The sequence below is a fragment of the Quercus lobata genome, chromosome 10, assembly GCF_001633185.2.
Source record: "Quercus lobata isolate SW786 chromosome 10, ValleyOak3.0 Primary Assembly, whole genome shotgun sequence".
NCBI lineage: Eukaryota > Viridiplantae > Streptophyta > Magnoliopsida > Fagales > Fagaceae > Quercus > Quercus lobata.
Window position 1 is genome coordinate 4782139 of NC_044913.1, and position 23390 is coordinate 4805528.

Here is a 23390-nt window from a genome sequence, read left to right on the forward strand (position 1 = left end):
TGAATTACTGTGGGGGCAGGTTAGTCACTAAAATTATTAAAGTCAAGTTAATTGGGCCTGTGGCCCATCCGAGGACGTAAAACTGTCCAAGGAGGCCCATACCAGATTATAGGGGTAACCAAACGAAAGGAAGAGTAGATATCACGTAAGGTAAGTTCAGTATTCTTCCGATGACAAAATCCTTCTCGGCAATATGAGTCCGAGAACGACCATAACGCCACCTTGTTACAAACATACTTCGGAGCTACGTCACCACTAAAAGTGGGATAAGGGACCAAGGGTAAGAAAGAGAAGGCAAACAAATATCTATAACAACAGCTGCCTCCGCATTAATTGCCTCTCAACCAACTCTCTGGCCGCATTAATGTGGAGGTGATGCCTGAACAGTGATGAAGCAGCCTTACAGCTGCTAGTAGAAGGTTCCAGAAGGTGTTAGATGGGACAGAAAGAGATCCCCTAAACTCAACTTACACGTGTGGTGAAGATGATGTGAAGAAGGTAGTATATAACATGAAAGAAAGCATTGAGAAAGGGGATCGGGACATCAGAAAACAAAGAGTACTCAAAAGAAAGCCTTAAGAACAAAAGAACTGAACTTGTTTCAAAAAGGAAAAATTAATTGTTATAACTCTATTAATCCATCTATAAACGTGTGGTTTAATCGTTTTTCTTTTAGAGTTAACCTAGTTCTTGAATATCCACGCTCTACAAATTTTATTATTTGGACCTTTAACGTACGAACCCAATACCAGTTTGGGGTCGTTACAAATTGAGTCCCCACAATTACTATTATACAATTGGAGTCTTTTTATTACATCTTTTCTTAATATATACATTATTTGAAAAAAAAAATTGCATTTTGAATCCTATAGTTTAAGAGTATAACAAATTAATCCATATGATTTAAAATAAGGTAAAAAAATTAAATTATAAAGTTTTAAAAAGGTAACAAATTAAAACTTTAGACTGCATTAAATACAAAAGAAAATGTTTTTCCACTTAAATGGGTTAAGATTTAATTTATTACTATTTAAAATCTCAAGTTTTAATTTGTTGCTTTTAACATTCTAAAATTTAATTTGTTATTCTTTTTTTTAATCTCAAGATTTAATTTCTTATATCATCATTATTCTATAAATAGGTTTTGAAATAATTTGTCAAGTCTTTTCATTACAGAGGACAAAGAGTTTATAATTTGAACCAAGTTACTTATATTTTTGTGCTACTCATAATAATCTTCATTTTTCTTTAAAAAAATTGTTTTGGAATGGGAGTTAGTGGTGTTACAGTCTGTAGGGGCCTTTTTTGCGTATTGTGTGTTGGGCTGGGCTGCCTCCTACAGTAATAGGTCCGAATGTTTCTGAGTAAGGGAGTTAGGGCCGGTCCAATTGTAACTCAACTTTGGCCGGTTTGTGCACAAATTATGCCTTGCCTGCCAGGAGTTGGGTTACGGCAAGTAGAACTGTTTCAGATGAGTTACGGCAGACAGATATAATAATAATAACCAAAACAGAGTACTCTAACTATTTAAATAAAATGGCCAAGTAATCCCTACTTATAAAGCATGATTATAGTTGTGATAATGTCATTTACAGAGAAAGTAAAGGAGAAAGAAAACAATATGAACTAATCAAGAATGGGCATAAATCAAGTTTTAAGTTTGGTCTGCCGAAGCAAAGCCAAAGAGGGGAGAACGTCTCCTCTCAATGCAAATAATCTCCCAGGAAAAGATCCTGCCGTGGGGATTAATGGCTTTGAGGGAGTCAGACCTGAATGGTTATTGCCCAAAAGGAATTCTTGTTACGTTTTGGAAGAGAGCAAGATTTAAAGGGGGAGAGAGGGAAACCGACCTACTGGTGCATGCCCATTGTACTATCTCTCTTTTTTCCTCAATTTTCTCTCTTTTCTTCTCTGTTTTATTTCTTTTCTTTTTTCTTTTCTTTTACCCTGTTTTCTTTTTACTTCGTGAATGCTCTGTTTTTCGATCCTTCCTTCAGGGCACGACAAAGGTCCTTTTATAGTGCCTGCCGTGGCCAGTTTTTACCACTTTGCCCCTTAACCACCTTTGTCTGGTCTGGGCGTACTTGCCGACCACCAAAGGTGTGTGACACTTACCCTTGCCAGACAAAAACAAGTTTGTTTCATTTCTCAGTCCACCGTAGCACTCTTTCCTGCCACGATATAAATGTTTTCTCTCTCTTTCCCTCAAGGCATGCACCTAACGGTTCCCCCCTCAACCTTGCCTCTTTTGGGTGGTCTATCATCCTAGCAGGACGTACCTCCCAAAAGGGCTTGGGCAAGAGCCGCAAAATAGGTATTTTCCCCTCTCCTCACCACCAAACCATACCCCTTTTACCTCTTACCTCTGGCTCATGGCCCCACCACGTCCCATATTGGCTGGGTACAGACTGGTGGTGCTTGGGCCTTACGCGTGCTTTCCTTTCAGATATGTCCAAAAGTCTACCTGCTGCTCATGCGTTTGTTGTGATCTGGAGACTCTCTGTCTGTGTTTTCTGACCTCTTATATGGGCTTTTCTTTGGTTTCCCGCTCCATTTAAGAGCTGGACTTTGTCTGATGATGGGTCTTACATTTCTTTGGCCCACTCTCGATTTTCTATATTTCTTGCAATGTTGTATTGTTATTCCTACCGTAATAACTTAATCCTGCTGGGCCTCTTTTGGGCCAGCCGTTTATTCCTTCTCTCAATGACTTGTCATGGCCACTGTTTGCTTTTACTTATGGGCTCCTATGTCCCTTTGGGCATCCACAGCCCGTTTGCTTTCTTTTGGCTTCCTCGACCCATTTGCTAATTCCACACTCCCATGGGCTTTTTACTAATTTCATTGGGCTTCCCTGGCCCAATAACCTTATTTTCATCCTTGGGGTTCATGAGCTTGCCATAAACCCCTTACTCTCTTAGTTTGCATTGCCTTGGGCCTGCGGCGGCCCTTTCTCGCTTTTCTTTCTCATACACTGCCCATGGGATGCTATTTCTTTCTTTCGGGCTTCTTTGAGCCCACTTGCTTCTTCAAGACTCATTTGTTTATTTGTTGGGCCTGTGATCCATTATTCCTGCCGTTTGGGTCTAATGGTTTTTTATTATCTATTTTGACAATTCCTTATTGCCCTTATTATTGGGCTTTCTTCCTGTCTGCCTGGACTCTCACAAATGGCCCTCAACACAGTCAAGTGGTCAACTAATTCAATTCTTTCTGTTGGATTAGAATCATATATTTAAAATTGTTGTCTTGCCTGTTGTAACATACCCTTGATCGTATTTCTTTTGACTCAAAAATATAAAATAAAAAATGGTCCATAGAAGAAATGAAGATCAATTTTTTACACTATTAATGCCATTATTATTATTCATTTATAGTAAATCATATAGCAATATTTTACAGCATAACTCTCATTACATGTACAGTCAAACCCAACTCAACAACGGTAAAGAATCCAATCTCAAATTCTCAATTACTTCATTATTGACTCTCAATCTCTCATGTTCACTGATGGATTAATCAAAGATTAAAAAAAAAAAATCGGCATTTACTGCTTTTAAATAATTAACACTGTAGAGAAAGGGGTCAAATTTTAGGAGGTGAATAAGAGTTTTTCTTGAATTGAACTCCTCAAAATATTAAAATGGCCTTACGTACCCCTTGAATGACGCAAATGGCTTATTTAGAATTAGAACCTGAACTGCTAGAAATTGGAATTTTGTAAGGTAGGTTATTGTTGTACATTAATAATAAATTCACATGCCTCATGCCTTCCCTTTGGTTAAAAAGGGTTTTGTAAGTAAGCGAACTAAGTCAGTCAGGTCATATTTCGCATTCAAATTGACATCATACTTTCCACGAATTTATAAAAAATAAATAAATAATTGACATGATACTAAAACCATTTTCTAAATTCTATTCCAACCATTCGTATTGATTTGTCAATTGTGCCTTATAAATGCTAATTTACATTTGATTACGATTCATTTACTGTAATTCCTAAAAGTAGTTCTTCTCAATAAAATGCTTAATAACTCTGCAAATTTGGGGGGAAAAGAAAGAAAAGAAAACGACGTCAATTTACTAATAAATTGAAGTGCTCACGGATTATTGACTTATCTTTCATAAAGCACAGAAAGTTGCTGAAATGATCTGTAGAGGTTTCCCGTTACATCACGAGTGTAAAACGCATTGTATTAATAAAATTTAATCTGTACCACACACTTTAAATCAAAAATAAGCTTTGATTTCATATCTAGACTAAAATGCACGGTCTTACACTTCTTTTAGAACAGCTGTAAAGAAATTAAACCCAAGCATCGTTGGTATCTGACCACATTAAAAAGAGAGTGAGACAATGTGTTCAGAAATATCACAGAAACTCTATAGTATTTTTATAACCGAGAATGACCATTACATGCCAAAATTTCTAGAGACCGTTTGATAGAAGAGTTTAAATAATGTTGTTTGTCATTTTTTGAAATACATGTTAATGAAAAAATATTGTTTAAAAACTAAAAATGAGTGTTTGAAATACCCTACCAAACGGCCCTACTCTCTCTAAATAGGAAAAATGATTTTTCAAATAACATGACCCGTGCTCCATAAGCAGATAATCCAAACGAGTTGAAGTTTTGGCTGATTGATTGAAGCCTTGCTTAGCCTCATTTAGAAGTACAAATTAAGACAAGCAAAGACTGAATAATGACATTGTTCACGAACCATGCCGTGCATTTCCTATGTCCATGTACCTAATTTCTTTTTGTTGCTTTACTGTGTTACAGACCAACTCTACAAAATATTCTGCACATGATTGCCTTATATTCACCATCCCATCAAATATTCCCACTTATTTTCTTCTTTGGATTCGCTCCTGGATTACCAAGCACAGTTCGCTTATATTCTAAGACGCTTCTAAATGACCTCTCATAGGCATCATTTCAACATCATACTATCTTATTTGTTAAAAGTGGGATGAAAATTTAAAAATTAAATTATTTTAATTGGTAAAAGGTGAGGGAGAATAAAAAAAAGAAGCTAAACTCATGAATGACACTTATGAATCGGGTTAGGGAAAGGAGCGAGTAATAAATCTTCAGAATATTATAACAATGCAAAACACACGCAAGCATGTAATATTCAAACACCACTTCCTCAAAGAGAAAAGGTGAAGACCTAACCCATCATTACACTTGTCCTAATTCACATCTAGAGATAGGACTTGGTTGAACACCACTAAGTAGTTCTTGAAAAAAAACCATTTTATTCTCACTTGCCACCATTTACCACCCATGCCTTATACACTCGCATAGCTGCTGCAGAGAAAAACACAAACTACAAACTCACAAGACGTTGCCGTCTTCACTTGGATGCAACATGGACAATCAGATCAACCACACTTGGATGCAACATGGACAATCAGGTCAACCACACGTGAGCTGCAAATACCATAAAAAGTGCAACATAAGCAACACATTCACCATGCTTCTCCAAATTTTTTCCCTCTAATTTGCCTCAAAAGAAATGAAACTACAATACACCAATATGGGGACACATTTTTTTATTTTATTTTTATTTTAATTAACACAGTGGACACGTATGTTCTGTGATCTATCCAAGAAGGAAATTGAGTGAATACCTGTAACCCCACTCGTTGTCATACCATGACACGAGCTTAACAAAGTTATCATTCAAAGCAATTCCAGCCTTTGCATCAAAAATACTTGACCTGAACGGTTAAACAAACAATCAATAATTTGGTAAATTTCATTGAACAATGCAGCAGATGAGATGCAAGGGAATAAAGTGTTCCCTCTGTTAATGGGACAAGAAAATAAACATTGAAGATAAGATCATAGAAAAAGGCCCAATAAGATCAGATATTTTTTCCTAAACATGTCTTTTGAAAAACGAATATCCACAAATGTCAGGTCAGTTTCATATTCCAGTTGTGGGACAGGCCATTAAAAAGATATGTATATTTATCCATACCTGCTGTCACCAATAAAGTCAGTGGAAACCACGTCATCCTCGGTGTAACCCAAGATTCCTTTCAATTTCCCCTCAGACTCCTCCCTGAGAACCACCCAAAATCAAGAGATATACAAGATGAGAAACCCCTCACCACAAAATTGTCAGAAGGTAAAGCAGCTTAACATTAATCACCACGTGTCCCCACGGTTCACATGGCAATAACACGTACCATACAAACAAAGATACTAGAGCATATAACACAAAATTATTCACCACCCTTACTTGATAGCAGCTTTAATTTGATCATAGGTTGCCCCCTTCTGCAGCCTCACAGTGAGGTCAACCACTGAAACATCTACGGTAGGAACACGGAAAGCCATTCCAGTTAATTTCCCATTCAATACAGGCAACACTTTTCCAACAGCCTTCACATAAAAAAGAAATGGAATTAGTACTTCAAATATGATAACCCAGATACAGATCAACCAAAACCGTACACAATACAAATTGTATAACTACAACTTAACACAGAATGATAAAGTTCCATACCTTAGCAGCTCCTGTGCTGCTAGGAATAATGTTGAAGGAAGCAGCTCTTCCACCTCTCCAGTCCTTGCTAGATGGCCCATCAACAGTTTTCTGGGTGGCTGAATCAGAGAGTATAAAAAATGAAATCAAAATTAATAGAAGAAGCAAATTCCTGAATAATAGCTGAGAAAACTGACAATAGTAGACCCACCAGTGATGGAGTGAACAGTAGTCATGAGACCCTCAACAATGCCAAATCTATCATTAATAACCTGCAAAATTGATACAAGATAAATTAAGATAATAAAATGCATTCTAATGCAACTAGTGCCAAAGTTGGACAGTATTGCGTAAAATGAAGTGTGAGATAATTTGATAGAAGAACCTTTGCAAGAGGAGCCAGGCAGTTGGTAGTGCAGCTAGCGTTGGAAATGATGTTAAGCTCAGGCTTGTATTCATGCTCGTTGACACCCACTACAAACATGGGAGCATCCTTGCTTGGGGCTGAGATGATGACCTTCTTTGCACCACCCTAACAATCAAACCAAGCCAACTCAAGTAAGATAACAGCATCAAGGCCACACTATATTGAGACAGATTATAAACTTGAAAAATGAAATATAAGACCAATATTGGGCAGGCTAACACAACAAATGCCAAAAATGATTTACATTGACTAAGCGACATGTAGGGCTGTAAGTGAAGAGAGCTGATTATAAATAACTCAGGTTTCACTCAAGAAAAGACATGTTTGTAGTTGTTATTTGGCAAATGAACCAAACTAAAGCCCATGTTTAAACTCGGACTATTAGATAATCCAAGCTCACAGACGATACTAGTGTTTATATGTCTATGTATTCATGTAGATATAATTACATGGCCTGGTAACTGGATAGTGTAAGATTGTAAATAAGCTCATCAGAGATCAAATTATATTTACAATTTATTTATAATACAAATAGTCCATCTTAATACTAAAAGGTTAGTGAATATAATTTTTTATTAGTTCTGAAACAAAAATAATTCTATCTAATTAACTCAAATAATATGATCTCAATTATAATTTGATCATCAATTATTAGCTTAGACTAATCAAGGGATGATCATTTTTAATCGTGGTGTTTCCTATAAATAAAGAAATAATAAGTCAATTAAGTAGATTGTAAACAAGCTCAAACTTGTTTGACAAAAAATTGAACCAAGTTTAAGCATGTAATTTAGCTTAGTGATGATCTTGAGCTCAGCTAGTGTTAGAAAAAAAATTAAATGAACAAATTATGACATGTAGTATTTGGCTCAGCCCTAATTATGTACTACAAATGATGGGAGATGGCATAGTGAGGGGGTGGTTTTTGCAAAACTAGGTTGGAATGAAACTATAAACAAAAATTATATGATAGAAGAGTGGCAATGACAATGACAAACCTTCAAGTGAGCAGCAGCCTTTTCCTTGTCAGTGAACACTCCAGTGGACTCTACAACAATATCAGCTCCGCACTCACCCCAAGGGATCTCCTCTGGGTTCCTACAAATTGTTCAAATGGCATTTACAAATTACAACCATAATCCGCCAACACATTTTCACTAATATAAAGACGTATCCATTACAATTGCATTCATTTATCACACAAAGTTTAGAAAAGTACCTGACACCAAAGACTGTGACAGCCTTCTCGCCAAAGAGAAGAGTCTTAGAGTCCTTAACCTTGATATCATGATGCTTCCACTGACCATGAACTGTATCATACTTGAACATGTAGGTCTACCCCCACACAAAACACACCAGGGAAAACCAAAAGAACCCCATTAATCAATATACAAAAGAAAACGCAAATAACTCCTAGGATCACTTTCAGTTTATAATTTATAGTTCTCAAGTATTAAATTCTATGAGTCTGCGCAAAAAACCAGACACACACACACATAACAACAATAATAACAAGTGCATTTATGGGGGCGTTTGTATAAGCAGTTGGAAAATAGTGTTTCGAGTTTAAAATGAGTGTTTGTTAAAAAAAAAAAAACCATGAGGAGTTGTTGCAGAACAGAATGTTGGGTTTTAAAAATGCTGCTTTAAGCTCCAAAATGTCTAACCAAAAGTTTTGAGTTTAAAATGAGCGTTTGTAAAAATAAAAAAGAAGGCTACGAAGAGTTGTAGTTGCTGAACAGAATTTTGGGTTTTAAAAATGCCGCTTTAAGCTCCCAAATCGTCTAACCAAATGGGCCTTATATTCGTATGTCTATTAGTATTAGCGATTCTCACATAGTTTCCAATTCAAACTGAAAAGCTCTGAATTTTTATTATTTACCCCAAAATTAAATTCCTTTATAGAGTTTAAATTCTTTAGTTCTAACCAAACAATTGTATATCAACCCAACTAAATAAAACGATCCAGAGCAAAAACAAAAAAACACACACATATGGAGACATATATTTACACACACACATGTATGCATGTCCATTACTACTAGCGATTCTCACGAAAGCTCTATTTTTAACCAAACAATCCTATCAAATCCAAACTAAATATAACGATCCAGATCAAAAGAAAAAAAAAAGAGCACCATACTAAGCGAGGAACTATAATCTATAAGCTCAAATAACAAGGTCAATTTCGTGAACAAAATCCACTGATCCAAAGCCAATACACAGCGATTTCAAAGTAATACCATGTAATCGGTAGTGATGAAAGGATCGTTAACAGCGACGAGTTCAACATCGTCTCTCTGCAGAGCAACCCTGGCAACCAAACGTCCAATTCTTCCAAATCCTGAAAATTTCTCAATTTCACACAAAACATTTCCAGAATCCATCAGATCCAAAACGAAAGAATATATTAAAAAAAAAAAAATCATATCGTTCGAAAATATAGTAAGATCATATACCGTTGATTCCGATCTTGACCTTCCCTGTAATTTAACACAATAAAAAATAAATAAATAAATAAATAAATAAAAACAAAACAAAACAAAACAAAGTGAGCGTCAGAGATCGTAGCGATTTAATATTCAATGAAATTTAAAAAATGAAAAAACAAAATTAGCTGAAGTTGTTGCTATTACCCATGGCTTAGTTGAGAGAGAGAGAGTGAGAGTTATGAGTGAGACTGTGAGAGTGGTTGAGATTAGTGAGAAGAATGAAGATTTTTAGGGTTTAAATATTAAATATAAAGAGGAGGGGGAAATGGGAGACCGGGAATACCGGTAGCGGTGGTGTATTGCTACGTCACGGTTACTCGGTTAGGAGAGTTCTAGGCCCAAGGTTACCTGACACCTGGAGTACCAGGTCGGTAGTCCAGGAGAAATTATTTGCTCCTCCGGGTGGACCATTGACGGGGTCCTGCTGCTGATATGGACCAATAAAAAGAAGTCATGTATTAAAAAAAAAAATGAGTCAGCAACACACCTGTGCAATACTACTTCAGCCTTTTAAAATAACAAAACTTTGAAATACGCTGTTCACTTCTCTAATACGGCTTCACCGCCCAGCTAATTTGCCACTTCACCAAAAATTCTAAAATCCAAATTATTTGCTCACCGGCCAGCTCTATTCTCTCCACCTCCCTGCATCATTGAAGAACAAGCTCTATGAGATTAAAATAACAAAACTTGAAATACACTTTCACTTCTCTAATCCTGCTTCACCGCTCAGCTTATTTGCCGCTTCACCAAAAATTCTAAAACCCAAATTATTTGCTCACCGCCCAGCTCTCTACTCTCCACCTCCCTGCATCATTGAAGAACAAGCTCTATGAGATTTTGAACTATCTTTGTTCTTGGGTCTAACTTTTTCTAGCTTGTTTCCCTCTTTTCCCCCATGACTGAAGTGGTTGCCAGAATCCGATGCTCACCATTGCAACTAACCATGGCTGATCAAGGTATGTTACAAAGTCTCATTTCACTCCTCAAAGTCTTATTTTCTTGCTCTGTTATGTCTCTATGTAGTTTATAATGCAGTGCCTTCTACATGTTTGATAAAAAGCCCGAGATAAAAAAAATGAAATTTTTATTTTTATTTTCTTTCTATTTAGTTTTCCTGACTATGAGCCTTGTTTTTAACTCTAAATTGCAGGTCTTTTATTTTAGAATGAGTCTTTAATTAAGACCTTAAGTTCAGTATTATAATGTTGCTGTGTTCCTCTGTTTTGTTTTTTTTTGTTTTTTTTTTTTTGCATTTGATTGTTGTTGTTGCTATTGCTGATGCATTTGAATGTTGTAGTGTTTTTAATCACAGATATTAGAGTCAATGAGGAAGGTGTTGAAGATATTGAAACTTTGCTTGTAATGGTGGTGCGTAGTGAGGATGAAGCATATAAATTGTACAATGACTATGCCATTCAAATTGGGTTTAGTGTTCGGAAAGAAAAAATCAGATATGCAAAACATGTTGTAAGACAACGAGATTATGTGTGTTCAAAAAAAGGATTCGCACGAGATAGTGACAATTTGGATGATAAGAAGTTCAAAAAATTACAAACTAGGATCGGTTGTGAAGCTAGTATCCGATTTACAGTGACAAATGGTGAGTGGAAGGTTACTCACTTCAATCCTATTCATAATCATGAGCTTGCAAAGCCAGAAGAAAGGCCATTTCTAAGGCCGAATCAAAAAATAACTGATGCTCAGTTAGGTGTTATAAAAACTTTCAAGGAAGCAGGTATATGAATAATAAGTGCATATTCCTATTTAGTTCAAGAAGTTGGAGGGTTTGAAAATATTGGATTTATAAAACGAGATTGCTATAATGTGGTAAACAAGCAGAAGTTAATCAATGTTGAGGCTGGAAATGCTCAAAGTTTAGTAAACCACTTTAAACAGAGGCAAGCAGAAGATCCTATGTTTTTTTTATGCAATTCAAGTTGATCAAGAAAATCGAATAACAAATTTTTTTTAGAGAGATGGCAGATCAAGGATTGATTATAACTCTTTTGGGAATGTTATATATTTTGACACTACATATCGAACTAACAAGTATAATATGATATGTGCCCCATTTGTAGGTGTCAACCATCATTGAAAGAATGTACTTTTTGGCTGTGCATTTTTATTGGATAAAACAACTGTTTCTTTTACTTGGTTGTTTGAAACATTCTTAGAATCAATGGGAAATCAAAAACCAAAGACAATTTTTACTGACCAATATCAAGCAATGAAGAATGCTATAAGAGTTGTGTTTCCTAATACATGTCATCGCTTGTGCTTATGGCATATCTCAAAAAATGCTGCAAAAAATTTACTAAGGCATTATGGGATTCCTGAATTCAAGAGTAGATTCAATAAGATTCTTTATAATTGTGAGACTGAATCAGAGTTTGAGTCTTCTTGGGATGCCTTACTTAGAAATTATAATTTGGTGGGCAATAAGTGGCTTAACACTTTGTATGAAAATCGGAAAAGGTGGTGCTCAGTTTTTAGTCATAACATTTTCTCTGCAAGAATGAAAGCTTCATCAAGGAGTGAGAGTGTAAATAATGTTTTTCAACATGTGGCATGCAAAACAATGAGGCTAACAGAATTTGTACACGAGTATGAGAAAGTTTCAAAAAATATGCGGGTAGAAGAGTTAGAAGAAGATTTTCGTTGCAAACAAGGTACATCTTCTCAAATAGTCAAGAATTGTGGACTTTTGGAACATGCATTATCTATTTATACCCATACATTTTTCAAAAGATTTGAGTTAGAAATTGCTTCTACCTTGGGGGTCACATACCCAGATGTGTATTCTGATGGAGAGTCTTTTACCTATAAAGTTATCGAAGGAGGTGATCAAAGGATTCGTGTTGTCCAATTTAACTCCTCAAATAATGTTGTGACATGTAGTTGTAAAATGTTTGAAACATTGGGGTTACTTTGTCGACATGCTTTGCGAATACTTATTGTGAAAAATGTCACAGAGCTACCTATTCAGTATATTTTGAAAAGATGGACAAAAGATGCAAAGAAAGATAGTGTTTTATGTGATCATGTAAAACCAGCAAGTGCAAATGATGAGTTGTTGGTGACTTCACACCATAGCGAATTAATACGCTCGGTTTATGAAATTTTCACAAAAAGTGCAGTTACAACTTGACATACTGAAATGTGCCAATGAAAAGTAAGAGAGATGATAAAATTAGTTGAAAATGATATGGAGCAGTTAAATGCGACTAGAGATGGTGATGAAAAAGAAAACAAGATTGTTGCTAATAATGTCTTTGATGATGTTGAGAAGACAGATTGCTCTCTCAATAGTTTGCCAATATTAGATCCCCCCTGTGTGCGACCGAAAGGAGTTACAAATGCAAGACTCATAAGCAACTTGGAGAAGCGTAAAAGGAAGCCATTAAAAGATGTTACAAGATCAAGTAAGTCTTTGCTCTTTTATTTAAATTTTATATTGAAAAAAAAATATATATATGTTAGTAGTGTGGTTCAAATATTGGTTTGTTGTGAATAATGCCCATGATTTCCTCTCTTTTTTTAGAACAATTGTCAACAAGAGAACTTCCAACAAGCTCTAGCCATGCCCCTAAAGGTATTGATTCTTTTCTAAACAATTTTATATGGAGGACTTTCAAGTATTTATCAATTTTTCTTATACATGTTACTTTGTCTATATTGCCTTTGGAATATTTGTCATTCATGTACCATATGCAGCACACAAGTCCAATTAAAATAACAATATTACTAACTTTATCAATAATAATTGTCCTATGAAACTATATGCCTTCAGAACAGTTGTCATTAATTCACAAAACTCAACCTATGCTCCACAATATACAGGTCTTTGACAGCCAAAGCACCCATCTAGTGTACCCATGGATGAGAGTTATAATAATCAAGTATGATCTAAGCCCCTTGCATCTTATTTATTTATTTATTTATTTTTAATGATGCCATATTAATCTCTTATAATATTTGATAGGTATTCCTTCCTCTAGCCATGCCAACAACCATTAGTCCAAGTCATTTTCAACATCCAAATCAGGTAAAAGTAAATAAAAATAAATAAATTATTGATTTGTGTAATTGAATGTTCATTTAAAAAAATATCTAACATTTAAGCTTGAATTAATTTGAATGTAGAACCCCTTTTCCTATTGGAGCAGTGCTTCTCCAAATTTCAGCTTCACGAGTATGCTTCAAAGTAATGATTTCTTGAATCATCTAAGTCAGGTAAAATACTTGCTGTTTCTATTATTTATTCTTCATTCTTCATTAATTATATTTATTTATTTGTATCAATAGTTATCACCTTGTTACTAATAACTGAAAAATGTCCATCTCTATTTGTGCAAAATTCTTTCTCAAATGGTTCTACACAACTAAATCCTAGACAAAAATGATTTGACTTAGAAGTTATCATATGAGTATTTAACTTGGAAGATTTTCGACAAGTTCTCAAGTTGGAAGATTAATCAAGTAACTAATGATTAGAGGAGTGAAAGCTGCAGTAGTTATTTTTGTATTTCGAAGGTAATGAAAATAAGCCTATTTATAGGAAATGTTAGATTACATTCCTTTTTGTATATTTTCTTTTGTTATGCCTTCTCATCCTCTAGTAAAAAATTGTATAGTGTTAGGATACTGTTGTTAGGATATTGATTGTATGGTGCTTAGTGTGTACTTAGTTGTAACTGATTGTATGGTGCTTAATGTGTGCTTAGTTGTAATGTAACCTAAGGTGTTGTGTAGTTAAGTCTGTTAGTTAGTAGATAGTGTTGATGATGTAGAGTTAGTTAAGGGATGAGGTAGTTGGTTACTGACAGCTCATGAGGATTGATTGTAATTGTATACATCTGATTTGATGAATGAGAAAGGGGTAAGAAAGACATTTCAGCTAAACTCCTCTTCTTTCCCTAACCCCTGTTCTGTTCTGGAGGTAGTTCCCTCGAAGCAACACTCCCTATTTTCTCTAATCTCCATATCCATCATCTTCTTCCCTTCTTCCGTTTCTTGATTTAGTTAAGCTCTTAATATATAGTTCAACTTGTTATTTGTCCAATTGAATATAACCAATAGCAATGAAAAGTATTTTCAATTCAAATGTTGATTATAAGCAATTTTTGTGAACTTGTGGTGTGGCCCTGTCTAATATCTATGCCTTTGTAAGAAGTTTTCAATTGTTTGTTCAATTATCTTTCTTCATTCTGATGTGCTGTTTTGGTTGGCATTGTAAAGTATTCCTTCTTTTTGTTTTCCTTCTTCTAGAGTAGACATATAACCATAGCCTTGTGCCACTTTCTTGTAACAAATATGATAGTGAATGTTGTTGTATTTGAGTGTATTGAATGTGCTGTTTTGGTTGGGATTATAAGGTTGGCTTCACGACATAAGACATAAAATATGCTGGTATAACCCAGCATTTGTATAACTTTTGTGTATATCTCCCTTTGAATGGTATCAAAAACTGAAAAAAAGATGAATCAGCACCTTATTTTTTTGAAGAGTTCATCCATCAAAACAAAATACTTCTCAATGAGAAATTGCCCTTTAAACAACATTACCAATAATTTGCCCTGATACTCAATGAGAGAGGCACTATTTGAACAAGCTCAAACTCAACAACAAGCTGCCTAACAATTGAGAAATTTTATTGCCAAAATGAACAAAATTTACAATGAGATCCAAACACCAAAAACAAAGATCAACCTCATCTGTAAACACAAAAATTATTTGCAAATACAATAACTAAAAGCTAACATAGCTAATATAGCCTAACATACAAACTAATGCTAGGACAATTGAGCTTCTAAAGAGCAATTACAACTCCAAATTTAAACAACCATACCAAAACACAACGGTCTAACTAACTAACTACCCCTGACCATCCCAACCAACTGCTCAACTCCTTGGTACAACACAGCAGCACCCCACGCAGAACACAACAATAGCCCACGCACCCCAATGCACACCTCAATGCACACAGCTGTGCATCACCTAACACTCCTTAATGCACACCATTGCCTTAGCATGTGCTTTGGCCTTGTATCATAAAATCTTGTATTTTGGCCTTAAGCCTCAACCCAACACCTTCGTTTTCAACCCGACTACCCATGAGTCTGCCCAAATACCTGATGCCCCGACTCCTTACGGGTTTGATCACGCTATTTTGGCATATGGGTTCAGTTATGCTCCCTCTTTCGACGATTACAAGCTCGTCAAGGCCATCAATGCACCTCTCGTGGTTGTGTTTTTCTGAAAACCAGCGTGTGGAAATTGGTCGAGGGCTTTCACTACAAGAAGCCGATTGAGGTATGGGAGGGCCCACTCCCATGTGGGACTCATCTCAATGGCACTTTCCACTAGGTATTCAAGCTTTGTAGGGGAGGTGAGTGCGTCATTGCCGCCTTTGATTTAGAAATTGATACGTTTCGAGAAATGCTGGTACCGACAATTTCTATGTCGGGTTTCAGAACTAGGTTTTTGAAAGGGTGCCTTTGTTTGATGGATCGTGTCTTTGGTCTAAGGCGTTGAGATATTGGGGAAATAGAGCTAGAGGGAGGGGGAAAGAAAGAGGCAGATGTGTTGAGAGAAATTTTGATTTTGGGTTTTCGACTGGGTAAGTGGAGATGCTTGTTAACCTTGGTTTGATTTTTTAATTATAGTTAAGTTAATGGGTAAGGGTGATGTGGAGTTGAGTAAGAAAAGATGGTTATGTGGCCTTTTTTTATTGGGTGTTGGGATCTGGGAGGACCAAATAATTTCTCATAGTCTAGAAGTTTTCCTAACAGTGTCTTTATTGAGCCCATTTAAGAACCGGAAAAAAGGGATTCAGATCATGTGCAATATACACGGTTGAGATTAAAAGCTTAAAAAATAAATTTTTAATCTTAATCATTAAAAAAAAAAAAAAGTTAAAAATGAAAGTGGTAAAAATTGATATGAGTGGGTGTGGTGTAATTGCACCCAGTTCTCGATACCCAACTCGAGGTGGACCCATATTTGGAGAAAAATGGGCATTGTCCTTGCTGCTTAATTTACAATCTATGGCTGCCCCTATTTTTAAAACTCAATTTTAATAAAGTTGAGAGTTTTGTGTAAAATTTAATATCTTCAAAATTGAATTTTATGTATATTTTTAAGTGAAACTTGACATTAACAATATCAAATTTCACTTAATTTTTTTTTTTGAAAAATTTAATGATAAAATATGCATAAAACTCGACATTACAAATGTCGAGTTCCACCTATAATTTGATTTTGTTAAAATTGAGTTAAAAAAATATGGGTATTTTGCTAAATAGTTTCTAAATATAGGTATTTTGCTGCATAGTTTGTAAATTATGAACAAATACTCATTTTCCCTTTAAATTTAAGTTTAACTCGTTTTGTGAAAGCCCAAAACACTATGTCAGGACTATTTAAGATTTACCCTTAAGAATCGTTAAATATTATAAATTTTTTTAATGTTGCCCAAACAATCAAAAGAAAAAAGAGTCATAAGATAATGAGATTGTCATTAAAGTTCTTAAAAGAATTTTAAGATTTAATTTCTAAAATCTTATCAATTTATTTTGAAATTAATTAGATAAAGTTTATCATATTGTCAATAATTAAATGAATATTGAAATGATTTGTTTAAATGTTGAGAAATTAGTAAGATTCAAATCCACTCCTTTTCAAAATTGATTAATTGAATTTTAAAAACTTCGTTATGGAGTTATCCTTCAATCTACTAAGAACTATAATCCTTAGATTGATAATGATAAATTGGTATTTCGAACTACGGTCGGTTCTAGTATATATATATATATATATATATATATATATAAAACTGAAGCCTTTGCTGGCACCACAATTTTCCATGTCAACACAATATTTAAAAAATAAAAAATAAAAATAAAAACATTATAACTCCTCAAAACCCTAGCAACCTTATTTCTCTCTAAAGTTAAGAAATATAAAGTCATGGTTTCTGCAAACTCTCTCTCTCCAGCACAATTTTCCACATCAGCACAATATTTAAAAAATAAAAAATAAAAATAAAAACATTATAACTTCTCAAAACCTTAGCAACCCTACCTCTCTCTCAAGTTAAAAAATATAAAGTCACGGTTTCTGCAAACTTTCTCTCTCCAGACACAGGAAGCCCTAAACGCATGGTATAGCATTCAATGTTAGTTTTGTTTATATATTAATTAATACATAGTACTTTGTTCACCATTGAATACTCATATAATCAATTTCCAATTCAATGTTCAAGAACCAAAATTCTAACTGCGCTATCATAAAATATTATTATTAGTATGAATTTTATGATGTTGCGGTTTTCAGGAATTAAACCAAAATTCTTTTAAATTATATAAAATATTTTGTCCTCCAAAAATTTTCTCTCTTTAATTTTAGTATATTGTGTTTCTTAAACTATAGAAAGATTTTCTTTAGTTTCTGCAAACTCTCTCTCTCCAGATATAGGAAGCCCTAAATGCACGGTATAACATTCAAGATCTACAACGCACGGTATAGATTTTAGCTTATAAAGTTCAGCTTTTGTAAGGTTAGTTTGTTTATATATTTTGATAGAGAAACATGTTTAATGTGGTATGGCTTAATAATCGCATTAATAGCCAATAGTTAATACCATTTGCAAATTCAATTCATGGAGTTGCAATTTTCATTAAATCGTTCTATGGCTTGAAGCACTTGCATTTTAACAAATTGGACATGTCTTTAAAGTCCTTTTATTTCTTTGGGGAAAAAAAAAAGAAAAAAAAAAGAGAGGATATGTTAAAACTTGGCATCATCAACTTATAAGAGAGGATATGTTCTTAGATGGTAGGAATAAGACAAAATGGTTACACGTTTGTTACGCCTGACTTGCAAAAATTGCTCATAAAGATGTATGCACATGATCTACTTCCCTTTGCTTTTAGTGAAACATTAAATGCACGCCAATGTTGAGATCAACCACTCTAAAAAAAAATCTGTGCAATCATAAAATATTATTATTAGTATGAATTTTATGGAGTTGCGGTGTTCAGGAATTAAACCAAAATTCTTTTAAATTATCTATAATATTTTGTCCTCCGAAAATTTTCTCTCTTTAATTTTATTATCTATTATATTTTGTCCACTCTTATGGACTAAATCAACTTATTCTTTAGTCATCATCATTGATAAATGAGAAATGAAATCAAGTTTATAGTTTTTCTATTTGGTTGCTAGGGTTTTTGTTCATGAAATTGCTATTTTCTATTTAAAAATTGCACCTGTAGATCAATATTTATATTTCTTAACTTGGCATTTTGCACCTATGGCTTAAATTTGTGTGGATCTTTGGAAGTTCAAAAATCTTTTCTCCATTCACCATGGTCTTTCATTGAGTAATTTCTTTCTCTCTTACTCCTCTTAACGAGTTTTGTTTTTGACTAGAAGAAAGCTTTTTTGCTTTGAAGGTCATGCAACACTTGTCTCATTTTATTTGTCCTCACCACAAGGAAAACATCTAGGTAAGGCAAATAATCTATTTTAAAGTTTGAATGGAAATTACCAAGTACAAGAGGTAAATCTTTAAGGGATGAGCTTAATTGTTTCTTATTTTCAATAATAAATCATTTTATTGCAATACCGATAATTGTTTGAGAAATCCAATATGTTCATATCTCTATAGAATAGAGATGGTAGAAGCCAATTTTATTACAACTACTTAAATTGAGTTGACTTAATTCCATACAATTATAAAGTATAGCATGAAAGATAATGGAATTAATTGTTGTAATTTTTATTTTCTTTCCATGTTTTGAATTTCCTCTATATTATTATTACAACTGAGCAAAGATTGAGAAAGTAACATTACTACTTTAATTTGAAGTTTAATGCGTCATTCTCAAGTCATGGTCTTTATTTATATATTTGCAGTTTATATTTCTAACCGTTGATGAGAAATTAAGGCTCAGTTGTATAATATGTGTAAATTCTTCAGAAGACTACTTTAAATAGTAAGTCAATGTGTCTTTTACATTTGGGTATTAGTTAGAATTGTTTTCAAATGATTGTACCAATAAAAGTGAATGCGTATAAATTTTGTTTAACCATCCCGTGCATCGCACGGGTTAGCGATTAGTTATAACTTATAGCTCATATAATTTTTAAATAATTACTCCTTATCCTTAATATGACTAAAAGTATATTACTTACCATGTCAGAAATTTATACACAATTTGCCCCCATGTTACCAATTTTTAGAGATTAGTGGGTCTATGTGGTCTTCCTCCTCATTGACCTCGTCTACACCCCATTATCATCCACCTGTTTTGGTCCTCCAATGATTAGGCCAATGCCTTCAACAATCAATGACCCTCTCTTTCAATTGGGAGCAATGATTTCACGGGCTCTATGTCATTTACACAATCAGTGACGCTACCATTCTTTAGGGCACCCTTGTCGAAGCCTTGAGAGATACTTTTCATTCGGTAAACCTAGGCACATCTTTCTCCTAAACTCAATAGGGTTTGAAAGGACCACAAGTAGAGTACAAGTAGAGTGAAATAAAGTATATTATATTAGAAAATATAAAACATAACTCTAATACCACGATAGCATATAAAAACAAATATAAATAAGAAAATAATAACTATGATAGAGTGATAAAATATATAGAGAAATAATATAGAAAATATGGTTTAGTTGTAGACTCCTACGTTCACAACAGAAAGCCTTCATGACTAATGAAGTGTGTGTCTTCATGTTGTATTTTGTGTGCAGGCTCTATAAGGATTTTGGTCGGCAACCACGCTAAACTATTCCCATGTGTTATCAAAACTACTTTAAAACTTGAAAAGAAAAGTAGACCTCTCTTGCTATTAAGTAGCGATTAAGGTTGGAAGCAATTACACAATCAATTTTGCCTTGAGAGGGGTGGCCTAGTGGTTGGGATCCGTGAATCAGATTTGTGGTCCCTAGTTCGAGCTCGGGCAAGTACTTGGGGAGGAATTTGGGTATCCTTACTAAGGAGCTCTTGATTACCAGCCCTTTCGAAGTGCTAGGGTGAGGTTTGTGGTCACCCTATATCACAGTAACTATGACTCAATTCAACATTCCCTAGCGGGGAGTGCCCCTATAGTCACGCCTAGGGGGATGAGTCACAATGGTCGCCCCCGCCCCCCCTTTTGTTCATCAAAAAAAATTACACAATCATTTTTTACCTTTAGGGAAATGTGTTGTCCACAATAAGTTAATGATTTTATTAGGTATATGACTTATCTTCAACTTGTTCTACCTTACACTGTCATTGTGTCATACTAGCAAGATAAAATGAAATTACTTGTGAATAACACTCTTTAAATCTTAATGGCATTGTTTTTTCTTTTTATTATTTGTTTTTTACTATTGATATAGTGAAAATGATTGGCCTCCTACTTCTAAAATTATTAGAGGCACCAATTCATTATAAATTCAAAAGTAACTCGAGGCACTATTTTTTTTTTTATAAAAAAAAAAAAAAAGCAGACTTGTGGTTGGAATTTGTTTGCTAGATCTAAGGAATTACTTTAGTTTGATGTATTGTTGATGTGTCTTGATATTTAATGCACTTCAGCTATTTGACAAGGTGGTATATTCAAGCTTATGAGTATTCTTTGATGTAATGCACCTCCTAAAATCGGAAAGGTATACCCTGTATAAGGTATAAGGTATATGACAAATTTGTTTCTTGGTATGTATCTTATCATTATAGTAGGAATAAGATATAGTCCATTCCAACCTAGGGTTGAATTGATAATTCCAAAATCCAAAGACATATCCTTTTCTAGGTTGGAATCTGTGGTTAATATGGTTGGAAGGGATGGCCAACCATGGGTCCAATTTGTACTAGGGTAACCAATCATTTAGCATTTTGCTGGCCAATGATAAATGAAGAAATTCATAAAAAAAAAAAAAAAAGTAACTAACAAGTATAAAATTATAATATTTTCATAATTGGAGAGGTGTTAAGTTGTTAACGATAAATAATAAAATTGTGTGAATATAATTAACTCATACAGAAATGAATGACAACTTACATATTTAACCGTTGTGAAAAATAAAATGTTATGCTTGTAGCATTACTCTAACGTGGTTGTTTTGTAGCTGGCAATCATTTGCATTTATGGATGTTACATTTGTTTCCCTTTTTGTTTTTGCTTCGGAAAATCAAACTCTTAGAAGGAGTTGTTAGATCAAACCTCAACTTGGCTTTCAAGGAGCTGGCGACACACAAAACCAAAGAGCCTTTGACCAGTATTACATGTGTTTTCAGCTACTCAAACATTTTACCTTAAAAATTTATGGGTCATAGATTTTTTTTTAAAAAAAAATTGGAATTAATCTAAAGTCTAAACCACCAATAACTATCAACAAATAGGGTCAATTCATTTTGTGTGCTTTCGGTTGTTGCTGTGTGGTGGATGGATCTCACACCTAAAAGTCTTAGAAAATTGTGGTGAAAGTGATAGGTGGCTAGACATAGAAACATTTGCATATAAATTGTTGCTTTTGTCATTATATTGCATTTTGAACACTACCATTTGGTATTACTACATTTTAACCTTCCTATTATGAAATGGACATTTGAATGTAAACATCTTTTGTTTGGATGGAAAGAAAAGAGCAACATTTCAATTAAATTATCTATTACTGTCCTTTTCTTTCTTTTGGAAAGTGGGTAGGGGCCCTAGGGGCCATAACTTGTGTACAACTCTAAAAGACTGGAGGACCATTTCAATCTTTTTTTTTGTTTTTGTTTTTGTTTTGTTTTGTTTGTTTTTTTTGGGGTGTTGGCCTGTTAGGTATGTCTGAAAAATGTATTTAAGTTGAGCCAGATATATAGTCTATCACTTTTGCTGGGCCATTCAATGTAATTGGTGCACGGTCCAATTTTGAAAGATGTTAGCCAACAACTACAGGCCTACAGTTACAGGCCCAAACCATTTGAAGGCCCAAAATTTTGGGCTCCCTTGTTAACTTAAGATGCTTCCCTATGGGCAAGTTAAAAGAAGCACAAGTCCAACTAATCCATAATGGGATGTTGTGCAACTTCTTTCTTCCTCAGTTCTTTTTATCCACAAGTCCAAACATGAGAGAGAGAGAGAGAGGATAGGATGCTGATGATTTAGGCCCCGTTTGCTATGTGAGTTCAAACACATGTTTTCAGTTTTCAAATAATATTATACATTTTTTACACATTTTTTCACCTATACGTATTTTCAAAAAAACTAAAAACTGTTATTTAAACATATGTACCAAACAAACCTTTACTTATTTTTTAAAGGGAGAGGAGAGAAAAACTTTTTTGGAAGGAATTTAAGTATTAGATTTAATAAATTATCGCCTTTGAATTTATTTTTTTGAAGAGTATTGCTTTTGAATAATAAATATGTTAATTCATGCCAATATGACAAACTATTTATTTTAAAGATTGTCACTTAATGATATGAAAGAAATTTCTCCAATTCATTGTAGAAGAAAATTTTGTCCTCAGAAAAACATGAGTGAAGGTTTTCCAAATTAATTCATGTGAATTGTTTATTTTATTTTATTTTATTTTAATTATTATTAAATTTTAGATTCTATATCTAATTGAATGAATTTCCAGAAGAATAGTCAATGACATGAGCTATATTCTTCTTCTTCTTTTTTATTTTATTTTTTTATTTTATGAATTCGACATGAGCTATATTCATAATGTCTAATAGACTAATACTAATATGTTACATTTCAGTGTTAGAAAACGGTATCAAAATCAAAGGCTGCCATATCAGAAAAATGTCCTATTCAAAGATCATACGCATATATATGCACACAGTTCTACAAAGGATAGCATGACAGGTTTTGTTTTGTTTTGGATTTTTTTTTTTTTTTGGATTTCTTGATGCCATTCAAGATAAACAAAACAAAGACTATTAACTTAGTTCGTTTGTGTTAAGTTATGA

The 23390-nt window shown here is 34.0% G+C and overlaps 2 protein-coding genes across 2 annotated transcripts; one reads left to right on the top strand and one right to left on the bottom strand.

The window, feature by feature from the left end:
- Positions 1-5033: 5033 nt before the first annotated feature.
- LOC115965423 (glyceraldehyde-3-phosphate dehydrogenase, cytosolic) lies at positions 5034-9642 on the bottom strand. The gene is made up of 12 exons (XM_031084641.1): positions 9565-9642; positions 9388-9411; positions 9172-9272; positions 8148-8263; positions 7927-8026; positions 6887-7033; positions 6713-6773; positions 6523-6620; positions 6256-6398; positions 5992-6075; positions 5639-5728; positions 5034-5438 (listed from the first exon to the last, which is right to left on the bottom strand). Exons 1-12 carry the CDS (start codon positions 9566-9568, stop codon positions 5390-5392), a joined length of 1017 nt encoding a protein of 338 aa, XP_030940501.1. The 5' UTR covers positions 9569-9642; the 3' UTR covers positions 5034-5389.
- Positions 9643-9981: 339 nt separating this feature from the next.
- LOC115963036 (protein FAR1-RELATED SEQUENCE 5-like) lies at positions 9982-11330 on the top strand. Its single transcript, XM_031081921.1, has 2 exons — positions 9982-10379; positions 10721-11330. Exons 1-2 carry the CDS (start codon positions 10319-10321, stop codon positions 11164-11166), a joined length of 507 nt encoding a protein of 168 aa, XP_030937781.1. The 5' UTR covers positions 9982-10318; the 3' UTR covers positions 11167-11330.
- Positions 11331-23390: the final 12060 nt, after the last annotated feature.

What these genes read in the sequence shown, in the direction of transcription:
- LOC115965423 (XM_031084641.1), bottom strand. An exon ending in GCCTGGCTCCTCTTGCAAAG is followed by an intron (nt 6,774 to 6,886) that starts GTTCTTCTATCA and finishes TCAATTTTGCAG; the next exon opens with GTTATTAATGATAGATTTGG. An exon ending in CAAATTAAAGCTGCTATCAA is followed by an intron (nt 6,076 to 6,255) that starts GTAAGGGTGGTG and finishes GGTGGTTCTCAG; the next exon opens with GGAGGAGTCTGAGGGGAAAT.
- LOC115963036 (XM_031081921.1), top strand. Translation starts at nt 10,319, where the DNA reads ATGACTGAAGTGGTTGCCAGAATCCGATGCTCACCATTGCAACTAACC. An exon ending in ACTAACCATGGCTGATCAAG is followed by an intron (nt 10,380 to 10,720) that starts GTATGTTACAAA and finishes TGAATGTTGTAG; the next exon opens with TGTTTTTAATCACAGATATT.